The sequence below is a fragment of the Sceloporus occidentalis genome, unplaced genomic scaffold, assembly GCF_023333645.1.
Source record: "Sceloporus occidentalis isolate IW3139 unplaced genomic scaffold, rSceOcc1.0.p SCAF_7, whole genome shotgun sequence".
Taxonomy (NCBI): Eukaryota; Metazoa; Chordata; class Lepidosauria; order Squamata; family Phrynosomatidae; genus Sceloporus; species Sceloporus occidentalis.
In genome coordinates, this window is record NW_028316987.1 from 37,900,131 (window position 1) to 37,920,526 (window position 20,396).

At 40.7% G+C, this 20,396-nt stretch overlaps 1 protein-coding gene across 2 annotated transcripts; it reads left to right on the top strand.

The window, feature by feature from the left end:
* The first annotated feature begins 287 nt into the window (after positions 1–287).
* LOC149309528 (uncharacterized) lies at positions 288–20,317 on the top strand. 2 transcript variants are annotated; one of them, XM_089532621.1, is made up of 9 exons: positions 288–1,741; positions 2,515–2,763; positions 5,438–5,529; positions 8,513–8,832; positions 9,413–9,497; positions 12,972–13,061; positions 14,470–14,529; positions 16,209–16,334; positions 18,177–20,317. In XM_089532621.1, exons 4-9 carry the CDS (start codon positions 8,609–8,611, stop codon positions 18,300–18,302), a joined length of 711 nt encoding a protein of 236 aa, XP_089388747.1. In that variant the 5' UTR covers positions 288–1,741; positions 2,515–2,763; positions 5,438–5,529; positions 8,513–8,608; the 3' UTR covers positions 18,303–20,317. The 2 variants fall into 2 exon arrangements, with proteins under 2 accessions (XP_089388747.1, XP_089388748.1); XM_089532622.1 differs by lacking the exon at positions 8,513–8,832 and having other exon boundaries at positions 295–1,741.
* The last annotated feature ends 79 nt before the right edge of the window (positions 20,318–20,396 follow it).

Genomic DNA, 20,396 nt, shown 5'->3' on the forward strand with positions numbered 1-20,396 from the left:
CTCCGCCACGTTATTGTTATTGTTATTATTATTATTGCCTTAGGCAACTTCCTCAGATGCACTGAGACGCAATCGTGCTAATTCTATGTACAGAGATCTTCTTGTAGCACCTTTTGAGGCTCATTGAAAGGAAAGTTGGCAGCAGGAGCCTTCCTAGGCTTCAGTGCTTCTTCCTCACAGATGCATTTAGAAAGAGACAACGATATTAAGAGTTAGAGACACTTCCTAGCGCCTTGGAGGCTGAAAGAAAGAAAGGAGTTGGCAGCAGCAGGGGCTGGCTTTCCTCCTAGGCTGAAATCTACTTCCTCAGATGCAAAGTGGAAGTAGGCTTTCATCTAGGAAAGCCCCTGCTGCTGCCAAGGTCTTTCTTTCATTGAGTCTCCAAGGAGCTATGAATCCTTATAGGGCTGCGGAATCCTGGGAACTGTAGTTTATTCTGGCAGCAAAGCACTCAATCTCTCTCTCTCTGACAGAGAAGGTTCAATGGCTACAAGACCACAGTTCCCAGAAATCCCTAGCACTGAGCCAAGGCAGTTAAAGTGGTCTCAAAGTGGGTTATTTCTCCAGTGTGTTTTGCAACCAAATAAACCAACTACAAAGCCTAGGATTTTGGCCTTCCTCCACTTTTTCTCTCTTGTCTGTGAAGACTCTCCTCCTCCTCCTCCTCCTCCTTCAGGCCTTGCTAAGTGGCGCCATTTTATACTCCCAACCCTCTTTCCCCTCAGTGGATTTTCTTTCTTCTAGGCCGCAGGGCAGCAGCCTTTTCCCGCCTCCTCTGAGTCTCTCTTTCTCACACAGAAGCCACTTCCACCAAGAAAAGGCCTCACACTGGCCCAAACGCACATGCAGAAATAATCCAGTTTGAGACCACTTTAACTTCCTTGAGGGAATCCTGGGAATTGTAGTTTGTTGTGGCACCAGAGCTCTTTCTGACAGAGGAAACTATAAATGTCTCTCACAAAACTACAGTTCCCAGGATTCCCTAGCACTGAGCCAGGGCAGTTAAAGTGGTCTCAGACCGGATTATTTCTGCAGTGTGTGCCTTGGACCCAGTGAGGCATCACATTCTGGGTTCTTTGGGGAACCATAATGGCTGCCTTTAGGGTGATTGTGGTTGGTCAGATGCCATAACCAAAAGGAGGACAAGACCCCTGTAGAATGTAGGGCGTTTGAGGGAAAATGTAGGACATGACCAAATAAAAGCTAAAAACATTCACATAAATAGCAATTCCTGCTCAAAATGGAGGATGTTTTGGAATTTCTCCTACACAGAAGACTGAAATGTAGGGCATGTCCTGGAAAAGGAGGACATGTCTGGTCATCTTGTTGTGTGCCTTCAAGCCACTTCCGACTTATGGCAACCCTAAGGCAAACCTATCACAGGAGTTTCTTGGCAAGTTTCTTCAGAAGAGGTTTGCCACATCCATCTTCTGAGGCTGAGAGAGTGTGACTTGCCCAAAGTCACCCAAAGAGTTTCCATGTCTGAACTGGGATTCGAACTCTGGTCTCCAGAGTCATAGTCCCACAAACCATTACAGCACACTGGCTCTTTAGGGACTGGGGTGTGTGTGTGTGTGATGGTGGGAATAAAGTTCTCAATCTCTCTTATGGGTTCAATTTCATTTAAAGCAAGGTGGGAACCGTGGCCATTCAAAGAACTTGGATCTGGATGAGGGCAAACAAACTGAAGATGAATCCAAACATGACGCAGATCAGGGAATAGTTTTTCAGCTTATGAAAGGTGACATTACATTACATTCAAATTCAATGGTTCAGAGTTTTGAGGTATTCCTGGGTTCATCCCTGAACCTAGAAGTTCAGGTTCTGATGGCGACCAGGAGTCCACTTGCACAATTAAACTGGTGCACTAACTCTGTGCCCATTGCTATAGCATGTGCCATGGTGAGGAAGCTTGTGGCTCTCTTGTTAGAACAGCTATACTGGCTACCAGTCTGTTTCCAGGACCAATTCAAGGAGTTGGTTATGACCTATAAAGCCCTATATGAGCTTTCTCCCAGACCCAAGCCTGAAATCTTCAGAGGGAGGCATAGCTCCCAGTCCCACCAGTACTCACAGACATGTTTGACAGGAATGCCAGTGTGACAGAAAGTTGTGGTCTGCAGAAATAACCTGGTTTAACATTGCTATAATTGCCGGGGCTCCATGCTATGGAATTCAGGGAATTGTAATTTGTGGTGGGCCCCAGAGTGGAGTGGCACAAACTACAATTCCAATAATCCCATAGCACTGAGCCCAGGCTCAATGTCAAACAGTGTCAAAACTGATTATTACCGTAGTGTGGATGCAGTGCTAGTTTTAAAACCGTAAAAGTTTTAAACTGTTTTAACTGGTTTTATTTGTTCAATTAAGGTTTTGACTATTTGTTTTTAAATACAGTTTTAGGATTATTTTAGAACTTTCGTTTCTGTTTAAATTTAGTTCCAGAACTGCTCTGTCTGCATTCTTTTACATGTAAATTGTTCCAAGTGGTTTAAACTGATTTTCTCCTTACAGGATGGGATACAGATAATTAAATAAATAAGTAAAAGTCACCATTTCACATCAACACATCATGCAGCATGATTGCAAAACTGGTTCTTCGGTGAAGCATTACTGACACAAACAGAGAAGCTAAGACACCAACTTAATTCTGGATTACAGCAAAATGCAAAATGCATTGGGAAGTATCTTTCTTTGATCATAGTTGAAGTAAAGCATGCAGGCATTATTGTGTGCTTCTATGCCAAGTGACACATGCAGTGTGTAAGTATAGGGAAAGCTGTCAGCAGAGGGCTATTCCCCTGTTCAGTCCTCTGTGATTTGCCAGCACTTAGGGAGCAGTCAGTGGTTTATAATAATCTGTTATATTTTAGTTGACTGCAGGGATGGAAACTGTTCAGCTGCCTACAGATATTCATAGCGTTGAAACAATGAATGATGTGGCAGAAGCAGCAAAATATACGCTGTCCTTCTGCTGCCTAGGAACATGCTGTCTCATCTAAAGAAACAGCATGCTTTGAATTCCTTGATCTAATGCATGCAGCTTGGCACAAAGATAGATTACAAGGAACTAAGAACATGTTGCATAAACACTCCATTCCAGTCTGACGCTTAATACAGTGCAAACATGAGCGTCCTCACTTTCTGCAAGACATGCCCAACCAAAGGCCAACCATGGCGCAGAATTACAGCAAGTTATGACTCATGTTACTTTCCAACACACTGAGCTGCTAGTTGCTCTAAGGTAGCACTAAAAGTGGTGGTCCATAGACCAGTTCTGATCCATAAGCCATCAACTGCTGGTCCCTGAAATAACTGTAGCCAGTGGGTACAAATATGGTCCTGGGGCCTGGCTCATTGGGGAGGGGGGAAGCCAGACCCCCCACATTAGCTAGTCTAAGATGCACAGCTTTAAGACATCCTGGGATTTGTAATTTTGAACACAATGTGATATTTTATTGCCTTGTCCACCTCCCCAGCTGATATATCTACATACACATACTGATGTTGTTAACTACACTCGAGTTGACCACACAACCTATAGTGACCCTGTGGATGAGACATCTCCAAGACTCCCTGTCTTCCACTACTTTTCTTAGTTCTTGCAGATTCATACCCTTGACCTCCTTAATTGAGTCCCTCCATCTGATATGTGGTCTTTCTCTCTTTCTCCTTCCCTCCACTTTTTCTAGCATTGTTATATTTTCTAGAGAGTCATATTTCCCCATGATGTGGCCAAAGTATAACAGCCTCAGTTTAATCTTCTTGGCTTCCAGGGAGGTCTCAGGCCTGATTTGTTCTAGGGCCCATTTATCTGTGTTTTTTGGCCATCCACAGTATCCTCACTACCCTTCTCCAGCACCACATCTTGGATGAATTCATTTTCTTTTTATCTGTTGTTTTATATACATATATAATATATATATTATACATATATAATATATATATAAATATAAATGTACATATGGATATACATTTTAATAGTTATAATATGTTTTATAGGATAAGTAGGATTGTAATGTAAAACCAGATTTGTGTTAAAGTAATTGTTAAGGAGCTTACCAGATGCAGCTTTTAAACCATGATTCCCCTGGGGAAGGAAGCAGCTTTGGTGATGATGACTGCATGAAGTTTATCACACTAGCGAGATTCCGCAGGAAAACAGGAGTTAAACTAGATTTAAACCAAAGAAAACCCAGAAATGCTCAAAGTTTATCACACAACGTCACAGTTAATGGGAAATAATGCGAAATTAATCTGAACGCAAAGCAGAGAAAACGGCAGCTTTTTACTTTCGTAACAATCCAAACGTAAAAAAGCTGCCATTTTTCTCTGCTTTGTGTTCAGATTAATTTCACGTTATTTCACTTGGGCAGTCCCTAGTGTGATAAACTAACCAAATTTAGAACTTTGGTTAAAATTCAAATGTACTTTAAATCGTGTTTAACTCCTGTTTTCCCGCGGGATCTCCCCTACTGCATGACAATGATACCTCCAACCCGTAGCTGCCCTATCCCCCGCCTGTCCCTTTTCATTCACAGGGGAAACCCATGAATTAAATGGCAATTGTGAAAAGCCATTTCTGGGGCACTTGTGTGATTGACAGTCAAATAGTGTCACTGTGACCTCCTCCTCTCTTTCCCCCTTCCCCTTGCTTAAAAAAATTCCTCAATTTTTTACGCAGTTCCAGAGCTCAGCAGCCTCTGAAGTTTTAAAAAATCTTTTTAACTGGTTAAATTAGGGCTGCAGAGCTCTGGAACTGCACAAAAATTTGAAGAAATAAACCATGCCAAGTAAGGCATAAGGAAGGAAGGAAGGAAGGAAGGAAGGAAGGAAGGAAGGGTGGAGTTAAGGGAGAGGACAGGAAGGGAGCACAATGGAGACAGCAACCCCAGTCCCACAAATGAAAAAGACTGCAATGATGGCTGTGATAAAATTGGTATGCTGCCTTTTTTTTTTCCTGACATGACTGCATTGAGAAAAAGGCTGGTATGATAGATAATTCCCTTAGACGGTTACAGAATTTGGAAGCTAATTACGTCTGGAAATAAAGCATACACGAGAACTCAGTATTTGTCATACATCTGTATTCTTTGCAAAAAGGATATGAAAGAGTCACTTTCAGTTTTCCATAAAGAGAAGAATCTTCAGGAATGACTAAAACATATTGGAGAAGCCACATAAACTTTTCCTATCAAAAAGCAGGAGAAGCGATTTGTGCTAATCAGAAATAAACATCAAATGGAAATATGTACAGGAAATATGTACAGGATTACTCAGTGCAGTTTTCATTCACTTGCCTCCCCTCCCTATTTACAAGAGTACTCTTGACATATGTTCTCTGAGAACAAGTTTCAACATGCTGATATGTGTCATATGATTTCCATTTGCTTTTTCAGTGATAAACGTTCTTTATTTTCCTGCTCTTGCAACACAGGCAATTCAGAAACTGAACTGTGGGAAGTTATAAGGAGGAAACCCAGACGTTTTAGCTTGTGCCGAAAGAAAGGAGAGAGAAGCACAGTGCCTGTGAGTACTCACTTATTTCATTGCATTTTATCTGTTACGTTGACTTGCTGAAAAAAGGTAGATATTCCCTTTTGGGCTTGTGCATGTAGTGGTTGGGCAACTTTAAGCATTCCTGGAGAAAACACATTATCTGGACCCATTTCAATCTGGTTTCAGGGTAGAGTATGGCATTAAAACAGACTAAATTGCTCTGATTGACAACCTACTCCAGGGGAAGGGCAGCGAGAGTACTAACCTATTGTTCTCACTGGATCTCTTGGTGGCTTTTGATACTATTGATCATGGTATCTTATTGGACAGGTTCTGTGAGATGGAAGTAGGAGGCATTGTTTGACAGTGGCTCTGGTCCTATCTAGAGGGCTGGTTTCAGTGAGTAACCATGGGGGATTCTTAGTTATTAAGCTGTGGGGTACCACAGGGAGGTTTAGAGTTGGGTTCTATCAGTATACTCTATTTCTTCTTATCTGAATGAATTTGGGCTGTGCAGGTGCTGGACTAGTGCCTGGATAATGTGATGGGCTGGATAAGGGCCAATAAACGGAAGCTGAATCCTGATATGATGGAGACTCTGTGCATTGGTGGTTGTCAGATCTAGATATTGAGTAAACAGCCTACCCTGGATGGGGTTGCACTCCCCTGAAGGAGTAGATGTGTAGCTAGTCATACTCTTAGATCCGTCCTTGTTGCTGGAGGTCCATATGGATGGACTCTGTGGCTCAGAGTGCTTGGTGCCAGCTTCGAATAGTACACCAGCTACAGACTTTTTTAGATAGGGATAGCATAGCCACTGTAATGAGGTTTACATGTGGCTGCCCTTGAAGAAAACTTGGAAGCTGCAGTTAGTGCAATATGCAGCAGCTTGACTGCTGAATGGAATACCATATAAATAGCATATTATGCTAGTCTTAAAAGAATTGGACTGGCTTCCAATATGCTTCCAGTCTGAATTCAAGTTGTGTGATGACATTTGAAGCCCTAAATAGTTTGGGAACTTGATATTTGAGGGAGCTCCTCTTCCCATATGTGCCTCTCTAAGGATTAAAGTCTGCCTCTGCCTCTGTGTCCCATTAGTGTAGGGTTGCCTTAATTGTCCACTATTACCAGGGAAAAATGTGGAACAAATTCTAGACCAAACTGTAGGACAACTGTAGGACAAAACTCAGCCCAAAATGTAGGACATTTAAGAAAAATGGAGGACCTTAAATGTCCTACATTTTGGGCTGAGTTTTGTCTTGCAGTTGTCCTACAGTTTGGTCTCAAGTTTGCCCTACATTTTGTCCCTGGTAATAGTGGACAATTATGTTAGTGAGATCAAAGCACTATTTGGTACATAGGAAAGGGCTTCTCATCCACAGCACCGCAACTGTGGGATAACTTCCCTCTTGGGGCTGACTGGCACCAAGACTTGTAATTCAGATGACAAGTTAAAACTTGGCTATTCCTCAAAGTCTCATTAATTCATCCCAAACAAGATGTACATCGTCTTTAAAACTTTTAAATGTTTCATATCTATTTTTAACTTTATATTCCTGTTTAATATGTTTTAGGTTATTGATTTTATTGTTTTACACTGGTTTTTTAAATGCTATTTGTAAACCAGCCACAGATCTTTGATATAGTTCAGGGAATAACTACTACTAATAATAATAACACTAGCTAGCAGCATAGATCAGGCAAAGACAAGAATCCCTAATTATTGTTTCAAGACTGATAACTATCCCAAAGATTTAATGTTAATATCAAGAAAAATAAAATCCTGGACTAGATATATAAGCATGAGAAACCTCCAAACTAGTGGACTCCTAGGGATTTAAAAGGTGGAGGTAGGTGCTTTGTTTTAGTATCTTCACTATAGAACTACACCATTAATATTTACTATTCATCTACATACTCAAGCAGCTTATGAACTACTTTCAGACACTTTGGTGATATTTTAAATGTACCAGCCAACATTCCACTGACATTCTGGCACTTCATTAGAGATGCATGGCCCAGATGTAAAAGCTGGCACTGAAAGTGACTTTTCCCCCTCAAACCTGATATGCTAGGCTGGGCTTTAAGTGAAAGTGACAGGCAGTGGTGACTGTAAATTCAAGTGCCCTCAGGCTTTCTAAAGGGGAAAAAAAAGATAAAATTCTATCTTTCTCCTTTTTAAAACTCACAGAAACGTAAATGTTTGCAATAAATAATGAAATATAATCTTCTTGATATGTATTAAACAAATACTTAGTGCTTCTTATGGTTTGTCTACCTTCACTGAACCTCAATGTACTGCAGTTTCAATGCTTTCAGAGAGGTTCCCTGTTGGTTAAGATGGAGTTTTCTTGGGTGGTTGGAAGTGTGGGTATGACTAGAGGAGGTGCTGAAATTTTACCAGTTTGATAGAGCTATACATGCTTGTCTGTGCCTCTTTCAGGTTCTGGTTTGGGGTGCTTAACAAAACTTCTTTTGCTTAGAAGAGACTAGAAGGCAAAATTAGGGTAGCTATTGAAAAATTATTCCCAAAGCTTTGAAGAGGTAATTGGGTTCAGTCACATTTAATTTAGTCTGATACTGTAACTAGCTTTCATGAGTGCAATGGAGGCTGCCTCTGTAAAATGTTGTCACAAAATAATACTTTCACTACATTTGATTCTTGTAAATAAGTAGTACAAAGCCTATGGCCCTACATATGTTGTTGCACCACAACTACCATTATCCCTAACCACTGGTCATGCTGCCTGGGGTTGATGGGAGTTGAAGCCAACAACATCTGAAAATCTGCAGGTTCCCTGCACCCTCAGGGTATACAGATATAGGTCAGATATCTTTCTTTGTTTAAGTCTGTTTGGTGGAGAAAAGTGGAGTATATGATTTAAAATAGTAATAATAGTAAATCATATACTGTATCAACCCAGCTGTCAACCATTGGTTACAACTATAAGTTAGTTAATGCTCTGGACTAATTCATATTGTTTGTTTTACCTTCTTTTCATCTTAACAGCACTGCCTTCTGACTGTCTTCTCATAAGTAAGATTTATTGAGGCCCAATACAGATGTGTCAAAAGGGCCACCATTGGGCCCCATTGTGGTGTTTACATGATGCACGACCTGAATGCGTCCAGAAGCTGTGCCAAGCCCACCCCCAAACCAGAAGTGCTGGGCCAAAAAGGAGTGGGGAAAAACAATCCTTTTGGCAGCCTGTTCAGGACCATGACAGCAGCCCAGATCAGGATCAGACACGTCCAGTTGCCATGGTTTGCAGTGATCAGGGCGCAAGTGGCCTCTGGCTGCTCCTTTTGCTCCATTTGCTCAAAGCCTGAGTTCAGTTACATTCATTTCCAAGAAATACTGTATATACTTATGTATACGTCTAGAAATTTTAGTCAAAAAATTCCCTACAAACCTGAGTCAACTTATCCATAGGTCAATGTACTATATTTAAACACCTATATAAAAAAGGAACCATCCCTTAGTGAAAGATAAAAGTGTAATCTGTCTTGCTCTATTCTCTCATCCATCCAGCCTTTAGTGTGCACACAAAGTTATGCCAGCTGCAACTTTCTAAGGTCTTTGGCATTGTTTTTCTTTTCTTCATCCTTTAGTTTAGATCTTTTTGATTATCCTCAGGTCATATCAAAATCCATAATTTAGGCCCCAAAACCTAACCTCAAATTATACAAGGGGTTGACTTAGAGTTGAATATATATGGTATATTACATTTAATCCTAAACCTATTTTGGTTTATTCTGATCCTGCTACATCGGTTTAGTGTATTTCCCATTGTCTTTCAGTTCTATCTAGTTTACATTCCTGAGTTTTATTTTTACAGTTCTTAATTATTTGGATCTATTGTTATCCCTTTTTCCACCCTACATAATTAACAACTGATTATTTCCACAGAAAAATGGAAGCTACTTGTACAAGTAGTCGTCTACCAGAGGTCTGGAAAACAGAATTTGCAAGGATGCGGCCGCTGATACCTGGTGTGAGTTCTTAGTCAATAGTTAACATGTTATGAAATTAATCGGTATGCTGTATGTGCAGGCACACACAACCATGTATATACACACACAAGGATAGCATCTTCCCTTGATGTTTATGTCTGTGTTCAACCTTTGTGCAAAACTATTGCTGATTTGTGGATATCTAGCTTGTAGTCATATTCAAAACCACTTCTGCTAACAAGTCTACTTTGTTGTTGAATTATAAATTGTGACTAATTTAAAATATGGCTTGTCAAGAAGTTTGAGCCTGCAACTGTGGCTTCTCCATGGCCCTGGAAATTATTGAAACAAAATGTAGTAGAAAGAAAGAAACTAGAAATGGAGAAGGCAATCCACTGTTTGTTGGGTCTGGTAATGCAATTTATGACTGAAGTAACAAACCTTGGTTAACATAAACCAGGACTTCCTGTGATGTACACATGGTTCACAGCTTGGAAATGTTATTTTTAAGATAACTGTTCCATAATCCCCCACCTATGGCCCACTGGCTAGAGGAATCTAGAAGTTGTATTCCAAGAACGTAACCTTTCTAAGCTGTGGTTTAGGAGACTGTATTCTTTAAAAAGTCTGTTTCCTGCTATGCTTTGGAATATACTGTCAGAACCAACATATGCATGCAGTTTTAAGATATGTATTCATGTGTGAAATAGTTGTTCATTTTTTAAAAAAAGGACTGTGAGTTCCTTGATTTTTTTCAGCGTTGACTAGAAAAAAATGTGGAGAAATTAACAGATAATTTTCTGTATATTTACTCAGAACTTCTGCTTAACTGTTTCATCACACAAAAGCTGCAATTCAACATCCGTTCAGTGTAGCATAATATCTGCACGCAGAGATATGTTGAATCAGCACTACACAACTTCCATGCAGAATAGCAACATTGTGCAACACTTGTCAATGTCTGGGTGCCATTGTGTAGTGCACAACCACAATGCATACCGTTGCTGCATGGACAGTTCTGTTTCAGCTGCTGTCACCAGAATATGCATCTTGTGTTAAGGCAAATAATTTGCTCCAAATGTGTAGCGTGACTTACACATGCTTCTCTCTAACACAAAAATACCAGCCAAAGTTTGTTTTAGTTTTTAGTTTTTTACTGAATACTTTACTTCTGTATTTTTGAAGCCACACTTGTTATGTGCTTTCCTGGTATCCACAAAGATGAAAGGCAATATAAACATCTTTTTTTTATAACAATGCCTACGAAGACATCCTAAGGCTGCAGTCCTGCATGTTAAGATGAACAATTTGAGGCCCTCCAAATTTCTAACTATATTTTGTTTCTACATCTACAATTCAAAATAGATTTAAATACCAGTTTTAATTCAAGAACTTTATCAGAACATTCAGGAAGTAGAAAAGCTAAGTTCTGATCTTTACATTAGTTTGAAAAATGCAAATGAAGTCAGCTTGTATCAGTATTCATCAAGACAAAATTTTTAATGGTTCTGTAGATTCATTAGACAAAGAACTAATGGTAACTTGCTGATACATCCATTGCTGGATACTAGTCTAAAAGTCTTGCCTTGTTATAGATTATAACAATTCTGGACCCATTTCAAACTGGCTTCCGGGCGGGCTATGGAGTTGAGACTGCCATGGTCGCCTTAGTTGATGATCTCCGTCTGGGCATGGACAGGGGGAGCGTGTCCCTGTTAGTGCTTTTGGACATCTCAGCGGCCTTCGATACCATTGACCATGGTATCCTTCTGGGACGCCTGAGGGAGTTGGGAATTGGGGGCACTGCTTTGCAGTGGTTCCGTTCCTACCTCTCGGGCAGATCCCAGATGGTGGAGCTGGGGGACTGTCGCTCCGCTAGGAGGGCCCTGACATCTGGTGTCCCTCAGGGAGCGATTTTGTCCCCTACGCTATTCAACATTTACATGAAGCCGCTGGGAGAGATCATCCGGAGACATGGGGCGCGGTGTTATCAGTACGCTGATGACACCCAGATAATTTTCTCTATGTCTCCGACTGATGCAGTAACTAAGGATGGCATCTCTCCTCTAGATGCCTGCTTGGCGTCAGTAATGGGCTGGATGAGGGAGAACAAACTCAGTGTGAATCCAGGGAAAACGGAAGTACTGGTGATAGGCTCCCCGGTTCCTGGTGGTGAGATCTGTCACCCGGCCCTGAACGGGGTCACGCTCCCCCTGAAGGACTCGGTGCGCAGCTTGGGAGTACTCCTTGACTCGTCGCTCCAGCTGACTTCTCAGGTGGATGCGACGGTCAGGAGTGCCTGTTATCAGCTTCGGCTGATACGCCAGCTGCGTCCCTACCTGGACCGAAAGGACCTAGAATCTGTTGTACATGCTTTGGTAACCTCTCGACTGGATTTCTGCAATGCGCTCTACATGGGGCAACCCTTGTACCAAACTCGGAAGCTGCAATTAGTGCAGAATATGGCAGCCAGATTGGTCGCTGGTAGCTCCAGGTCGGACCATATAACACCTATTTTAAAAGATCTTCACTGGCTGCCTATTCGCTTCCGGGCTCAATACAAGGTGTTGGTTTTGACCTATAAAGCCCTAAATGGCTTGGGCCCAGGGTACTTGGAGGACCGCCTCTCCCCACACAATCCACCCCGCACACTCAGAACATCTGGGACCAAATTGCTGGAGGTCCCTAGGTCTAATTTGACTCGGACCTCACAGAGGGCTTTTACCACTGCTGCCCCTGTACTTTGGAATAAGCTCCCTGCAGAGCTCCGCTCCGCCGCCTCATTAGATGTTTTTAAAAAACAACTGAAAACATATCTATTCCGGCTGGCCTTCCCTCCTTAATTTGTTTGTCTGTTTCTCCTGCCCCTTTTTTCCTTTTTGACCCTGGATTGATGATTGTCTTTGCATTTTTCTATTGCCCCTGGTACATGTATTTTTTTTATTTTATTGTTCCTGTTCCTGTTTTTGTAATAATGGTTTTAACTGTTGACTGAATTTTATCTATATTGTAATGTTTTTTAACTTTGTAAGCCGCCCTGATCATTTTCTTGGAAGGGCGGGGTAGAAATAAAATTTATTATTATTATTATTATTAATTCTGGGGGAGGACCATGCAATCTCTTTACAGCATTCCACTGTACAGTATTAGGCTTACATAAATACAAAACAACGGCAGAATAATGCTCACAATTTGTTGAATACCCTGTCAATTCAGGCAGTATTCCTGCTTGTTCTAAGAATACATTACAACTCATTATGCCTCGAGGTCCTCCTTGTCCTCCACAAACCTAGGACCCTTAAATGAGGGGTGAATTATCCTAGTGCCATTGTGGAGAAAACAGTAGCTTTGATATCAAGATCTTTAGAATTAGTGAGTCATTCCTTCTAGTACCTGTTGCTGTTGTTACTTTAAACTCAAGGGAAAAGATAGTGTAATTATTTTCACTTGTACTGATTTATTACAGGTTTGTGTACAGATTTTTGCAACTGATCCATATAATCATTTCTTTACAGACATTACAAGTGGTAATTGCAATTGCAATAATTGTAACTGGCTGTTTTGGAGAAGCTGGAATTGGAACACCATGGTGGTCTGGAATCATGGTAATAAAATCATTATTTAACCCCCCCCCTTTTTTCCAGATAGAAAATGAACTGGTTAATCTGTTTTGTGTGGAGGTCCAGTTCCTCCATGGAACCTATGACACCTTTTTAACTGCCATGGCTCAGTGCTATGGAATCCTGGGATTTGTAGTTTAGTGAAAATTTGGTAGCAGTGGTAGAAAGTATGGAAAGTATACAGGTAGTCCCCTAAATCAAACACACACAAAAAGCAGTTCAACATGCTTTAGCAAAGTTTTTACTCAACATGCATCTAACAATATGCATGTATTAAATGAAGCAACCAGATTAGGAAAGCCTTGAATAAGTAAACAAACATTTTGAACCTTCTACAGACCACTTAAACCCAACTCTGAAATTTTGTGTTTCTCCAGCCTTCTTCCCAATGCCTATGGTGTTAAAAAAAACCTTCCAGCTAGTCAGAGGACAAGGAGGAAAAGGGATGCTGGGCCTGTGGGGGGGGGCATAAAAAGACTTTGTAAAAAGGAGCATCACTGTCAGAGATTTTGTTAATGGTATAGCCCAACAATGTTTGCTATGACCTTGAGCAGAGCTTTCACAGTTTTGCTACTTACAGTGCAACATTAGTAGTGTTATGGTTGGGGCAGCTGGACAACCTGTAGACCACATACTGCATTTAGCCCCGCCCCAATACCTTTTTGTGGACCCAACCCTCCAAAAATTGGTTCAGAATGAAGCCTCCAGGCTCCAAGAGTCCTCCTTGGTGCAGGTTCTGGCTTTAGTGTGTGTGTGTGTAGCATGGAAGGGGATGGCTTCCTGTGTTTTTAAAAAAGAGCACATCTACAGTAGTCCAGGGATGGGCAACTGCATTCTCTCAGCTGCACCAATACTATTTTTACAAAGTGGAATTAATCAGTGGTCACTCGGAGTCTTATTCTATTTTAAACTATTTGATCTTGTCCTGTCTGTAGTTGAAAACTAGTGCAATCATTATTTATGGGCACTGCCCCTGAAGGGGCAACCTGCAACCACCTCCATCTTCACCAGATTGGGGCTGCAGCAACTGCAAGCTGCAGCCCCAATCTGGCCTTTCCAGGGCACAAAAAGGAGCTGCAAAAAGGAGCTGCAAAAAGCAGCTCCTTTTTGCACCCTGGTAAGGGTGTGATAGCCACTGGCACTGCGACTTTCTCGTTTGGCGCTGTGTCATGTTGATGCAGCGCCAGAGAAGTGCCATGATGCCACATTCCGTGTGGAGTGATGTGCAGCGTCTTGCTGCCCTGGGGTGGAGTCAGGGCATGAATTATATGGGCACCACACTGTGACTCTGTCCCAGGCCAGCCTTAATGGCCAGTCTGCACAGCTCCTTAGTTACATTAGCAAGAGGCTTTAAAAACATTTAGTTAAAAAACTGTTAATCTTGTTCTTGCAGTTTCTTATATCTGGCACCTCTCTTCTCATATTGGCACTGATGAAGCAGACTGTTAAATGGGTAAGATCCCTAGAACATTTTCAAATAGGCATGAACTACAGCTGTTAATATGAACCACTACCCCATACACTGGATTCTTATAGGCTGGTCAAAGAAGTGTGATTTCTCACACTTGGGTTTTATCTGTTTTTACCAGTTGTCTTCTCCATGTCCATTTATTCCATTGCTTGGAGGTGAGGGTGCTGTTTGTACCGATTTCTTGGATCTGCACTAATACTCTTTCAAAGGTTTTTTAAAACCAGGGGCATGGTTTGCTGAGGTGAGCTTATGGTTTGAAGGGCACATTTTTCTCTTCCATTCTCCTTTCTTCTAATTTTTTTCTTAATATTATAATGAAAAAGTACCATTTAACTGATGCACGACGACTCTAAGTTAAATATTAAAATATAAGAGAGAAGAAAGCAAAACTATTTTGTTCTGATATGTTTTGGAATTAAAAAGAAACCCACTGATGGGTAGGAATAAAATGTTGCAACTGGTGCTGGGAATTGCCAGAAGATAGCTTGGGACAACAAAAATGTAGTTTCAATAGGGCTGATTTAAGAAACAACAACAACTGATAACAATAGCCACAAATGCCTCATCTGAAGAAGCCCACTATTAAACTAAATGAGACTTAGCAAAGCATTTTAAGAACACATCTGGAAATGTTATGTGAACATGTACCTAAAACTCAATTTTGTAAGTGTACAAGTCTGAAAGGTGTTTCCCCTGAACAAATCCAACTGTGTCAAAATGTTTTTTGTAAAAAAAAAAAATACTCTGAACATGTCAAAGTGATGGGAGGAAATCCACTCTGAACTTCTCTAGCCATACATCACAGGGGTAAGAAAACTACTATAGTCAAAATGTTTGATTTATTAAAAATTCAGCAGAGCCTACAGAAGGTATTGTACACACACGTGTGTGTGCTCACACATATCTTTTCCATATTCTGCAATATCATTCAGCAGTGCTTAGTTGTGCCTAGGCCATGTATACCAAGGCTCTAAGGTGAGCAGAAAAAACACCCTTAAGCAGGCATAGAGCACGTCCCACTTATAACTGAGTAATTTTAGAGCAGGAATAGGAAAATATGGTGGGTTGAGGGGCCAGTTTTCTGCCCCAGGACCCTCCAGGGACTCTACAAGCATGCAAAAAAACAAAAACCAATCCTAAAAGTGGTCAGAAATCTACCTCTGGTTTTGAAAAGGGGGAAAAAAGGTGGAAATTTTAGTATTGTGGGCAGCCATCTAAAACCTCTTTGGTCCTTCTACAGCATCACTCTTTTGCTTGTTCGTTCCTTTTTTACTAGTACTCTGACCTACCTCTCACTATGCCCTGTGCAGATTATCCCTTTGCTGTACTTTCTTCTTGGCCTCTCCTCAACCACCCATCCCTCTTCATAATTCCTGCTTTTCACTCCTTGGTCTGCTTTATCTCTGTTTCAACATACAACTTTGCTTCTGGACCATATCTTTTTACTTCCAGGACTTCTTCCCACTGAGATTCCCAACCTACAGCCTTTCTGCCTGTCCAGATGTCCACATGATACTATGATGTACTAATTCTTTCTCAGTAGTACAAATATACTTGGTTATGACTTATCAGCCAAAGCAAGAGGGCTGGGGATGGGTTGTTACAGGATTCCAAGATACTGTAATTACAAATGATTAACAGAACATTTCCTCCTCCCATAGGAAAGATGTGCTTTCATGACTATAATTCTTAGCACATTAGTGTCAGTGCTGGCTATCGGTCTTTATTGCCTGGAATTTGCACTGGCCACATTGCCTCAGAGTCCTTTCTCTCACCATGGAATCAGTGTGAGTACCTCCTGATGTATTTTATCTATGATGCCTCTGCTTTTAGTTATTTCACAACATTATTTTCTGTGTTTCTTGGTAGGAAGGAACATTGTAAAGCCTGAAATCTATGATAATATTTGCATATTTAAAATAAAATGCATGTGCTGGAAAACCTTCAGGGGTTGCTAGCTTTTACTGAAATGCCTTGAGCCTTCAGGATGGTCGTGGTTGATGGCTCCCATGTGAATGGCATAGTAAAATTCATCGTTTGAATTTTACAGGAGCTTTTCCAAGGCTATCAAACTATTCTAGAGGTAGGGTTCAGAACATCCTCTGAAATTCAAACTAGTTCACTGAGGTTCCCTCACATGGAAGCCACTGACTGTCACTTATATCAGATGGAACAGTGAGAGAAGCACTTACAAGGCCAGAACGGCCTGCCTGAATCTAGCTCCTAGTTGTAATTGACTACAAATGCATTCTCTAATGTAGGAATCACACAACCCACCAAATTTTGGTGGACTGCAACTTCAGGCATTCTTCACCTTTGGCTATGGTGGCTAGAGCTCACTGAAGCTACAAGTCCAACAATATCTGGAAGACCACATGATCTCTGTCCCTTTATTATACTGTTCTCAAAATCACTGTGAAGCCTTAAGAGCCTTCAGTTTATGTCATTTCTCCACCAAAGAGCAAATATAAATAAGCTAGCTTTCAAGCATGTAAAACCTATAGCTGTTAAGGGGAGAAGTGTTCACCTGAATTCTTTGGATATTAGCAGGCATGATCTTTTAATATCAGTAAGTAACAGGAGCGAAGATCGGAGAAACATCAACAATTTAAGATGTGTAGACAACACCATACTACTAGCAGAAAACCATGGAAAAATTAGTAAGGAAGGTCAAGGATGAAAGCGCAAAGGCAGGCTTAATGCTGAAGATAACAAAAATAATGTCCATGGAAGAAATACATAAATTCAAACAAGACAATGAGGAAATTTAAATAGTTAAAGAGTTCCTCAAACACTGATCAAAACAGAGACCGCAGTCAAGAAATCAGAAGACAAGTAGGAATGTGAAGGGCAGCTATTTAGGAACTAGTCAAGATCCTAAAGTGTAAAGATGTAAAACTAAACACAAAAATTAAAATCATCCAATCCGTTGTATACCCCATCATCAGGTATAGATGGGAGAATTGGACAGTGAAGAAAGGGGACAGAAATAAGATCAACTCATGCTGGAGAAAAGTGCTGAGGATACCATGGACAGCCAAACAGACAAACAAATGGGTCCTTGAACAGATCGAGCCTGAGCTCTTCCTGGAAGCCAAGATGATCAAAGTGAGGTTGTCGTACTTCAGCCACATCATGAGAAGGCATGACTCATTAGAAAAGACAATAATGCTAGGAAAGTAGAGGGTAGTAGAAAGAGAGGTAGACCAAATACCAAATTGCAAACTGTTGACCTGGTATATGTGTGTGTTCTAATGATATATGTTTTAACCTGGTTTTATTTATTTTTTCTAATGGCTTAATTATGCTTTAACTTTTGTATCCTGTGGATTTTTAACGATGCTTTTTAATCTGCAAATCCCAGGATCCCAGGTTCTTGGAGGCAATTGGTTTACACATTGTAAACCGCTTAGAGATTGCTAAATTCACTATTAAGCAGTATAGAAATGTAAATGCTATTGAACTTGAATCATAGTGCTATAATTGCATGGTGTGAAAGAGACCAGAAGTCTCACAGTATTAAAATATGAGGAACGGCAGTTTATTAATTAGCTAAAATCCCACAAAGACGATAAAGATGATTCACATAATATCTAATTAAGTCTCCTTGTTTTTTCCTTTCCTTCTAGAACACAAGGTTGGTGCGTCATTATAACGTGGTTACAGCTGAACTTGCACTAACAGCCTTTGAACTTGGAATGTGTAGCTGGATTGTGTATTTACTACAGAGAGCTAGGAAGACACTGTTAGACTGAAAGCATCCCTTTAATGAATTGGGCCCTTGCCTATGAAAATGCAACCCACCAGGAATGTATCTATTCTTAAGGTGCCTTGAGAAGAATACAATCACCCCTCTGTTTTCACAGACTTGAGATCTGCAGTTTTGATTATTCATGGAGGGGCGACCTCCATTAAAGTTAATGGTGCACAAGCTCGTGCCATGTGCACATGGCCACACGCAAGAGCATGCAGGGGGGTCTGGAAAGGATCCCTTGAGAACTCAGAGGGAGGACTGTACAAGCTGATTTTCTGGAATGTATTGCCACAGTAATTCTCATTATCAACACAATACTTTTTTCAATTAACAACCTGCATTTGCAGCCATTATTTGCTAGTAAATATATTGTCATTTTCTTCCTGAATCTCACTGTGGTTTTAACTAAAGTGCCTTCAGATGCAAGTCACAGATGCAACAGCAAGTTTTACTATGCAATCTTATCCATGCGTACTTGGGGGGAAACCTTATTAATTATAATGGGACCTACTTTCATGGAAATGGGTATAGGACTGTATGCTTCTTATTCCTTTAATGACTGTGAAGTACTCTGAACTGGAGCAGTTTATTTCTGAGGTGGAATGTAGAAGGAGTATGTGCAACAGAGCACTTCTTAAGCTGTCTGAATTTGGGACTGGCAATCCTTTCCCACTCCCAATACATGCCAGGGATGGGTGCCATATTTGTACCCACTCACTACCATTGTTTCTTTCTTTCCTGGAAACTCTACCACTTTGAGTAGCACTGTGAGAGTGTCCATGTGGGGAAAGTTCCAAGAAGAAAAGGGAAAGTTGCAACTTTCTCAGTGGAATTAGCTGAAATCTGAGGTGCATCCTAGATTGCTCTCTGGTAACCAGTAACCACACTGGTTTGCCTCCATTGGTCCTCTATTTATGTATTGGTAAATTATGGATATATGATGTAGACATGTAGAGTCCAGTGCATTCATATCGAATACTTAACTCAGTAGTGCTGTCTTGAAAACTCTCCACGCACTGAAGTGGGGAGAATGTGTCAGTAAGATACTGTCTTGAATACAAAAAGCAAAAGGTCTTTAATTATATCTATAACTAACCTGTAAAAATAAGAAGGCTGGTGTAGTGGTAGAACTGCTGGTCCTGGGTCACAGTGTAATGTCTCTTTGTAATTTGTGTATTTAGGTACAAAACAACCTGCAGAAATAATAATAATAATAATAATAATAATAATAATAATAATTTTTATTTGTATACCGCTTTTCCTTCAGATCAAAGCGGTTCACAACATACAAGCTACATGTCACATGCTATAGCAATACAATACTGCCCTGACTACCTACCTTCTGGGGATGGTAGTTTGTTATGGCACCAGAGCTCTCTCTGACAGAAGCTAAATGTCTCACAAAACTGCAATTCCCAGCATTCCCTAGGAATGAGCCAGGGCAGTTAAATCGATCTCAAACTGGATTATTTTTGCAGTGTGTTTTGGACCCAAGTGATTCATTGTACTTTTATGCCGCAAGGTTTCTACTGATGGAGACTGGGTCATGCAGATTTTTTGCCCAGCCAGTGTATCTATAACTGCAATATTTTCTTCCCCATGGGAATGAATGGGTATAATCAATCCATCATGGTGAAAATGTCAAATAGGACAATTGGGTTCAAGCTAAACCAAGATGCAGATCCTATAAACTGATGGTGACTATAGGGCTGGAGTAGGAGGAATTAATCTGTGGGCCTTCCAGATTGAACTCTATTTAGTCTACAAATAGGAGACTGTTAGCAGGAAGAAGCTTAGACCTGACTTTGTCAGGACAGCTCCTACACTTTCATATCTGCATTACAGGCTTGGGTTCTGGGACTGAAATGTCCATAATCTCTCACCATTGACTACACTGGTTAGGATTAATAGGGGGAAAAGATCTGGAGGGTCGTTCTTATCCCCCCTTATGTATAGATATCCTATACATATTTGTAACAAATATAATAAAAATATGTATTTATAAACGCTGTGTAATTCTGTAGTGCTGTGTGTGTATGTGCCTTTCAAGTCACCTGTCAACTTAATTGTGAACTCATGGATTTCATGGCGTTTT

Bases quoted from the DNA above. Each gene is read 5' to 3' on its own strand.
- LOC149309528 (XM_089532621.1), top strand. From the start codon at position 8,609: ATGATGCACGACCTGAATGCGTCCAGAAGCTGTGCCAAGCCCACCCCC. The intron at 14,530-16,208 runs GTAAGATCCCTA...CTCCTCCCATAG, and splicing joins TGAAGCAGACTGTTAAATGG to GAAAGATGTGCTTTCATGAC. The intron at 16,335-18,176 runs GTGAGTACCTCC...CTTTCCTTCTAG, and splicing joins TCTCTCACCATGGAATCAGT to AACACAAGGTTGGTGCGTCA.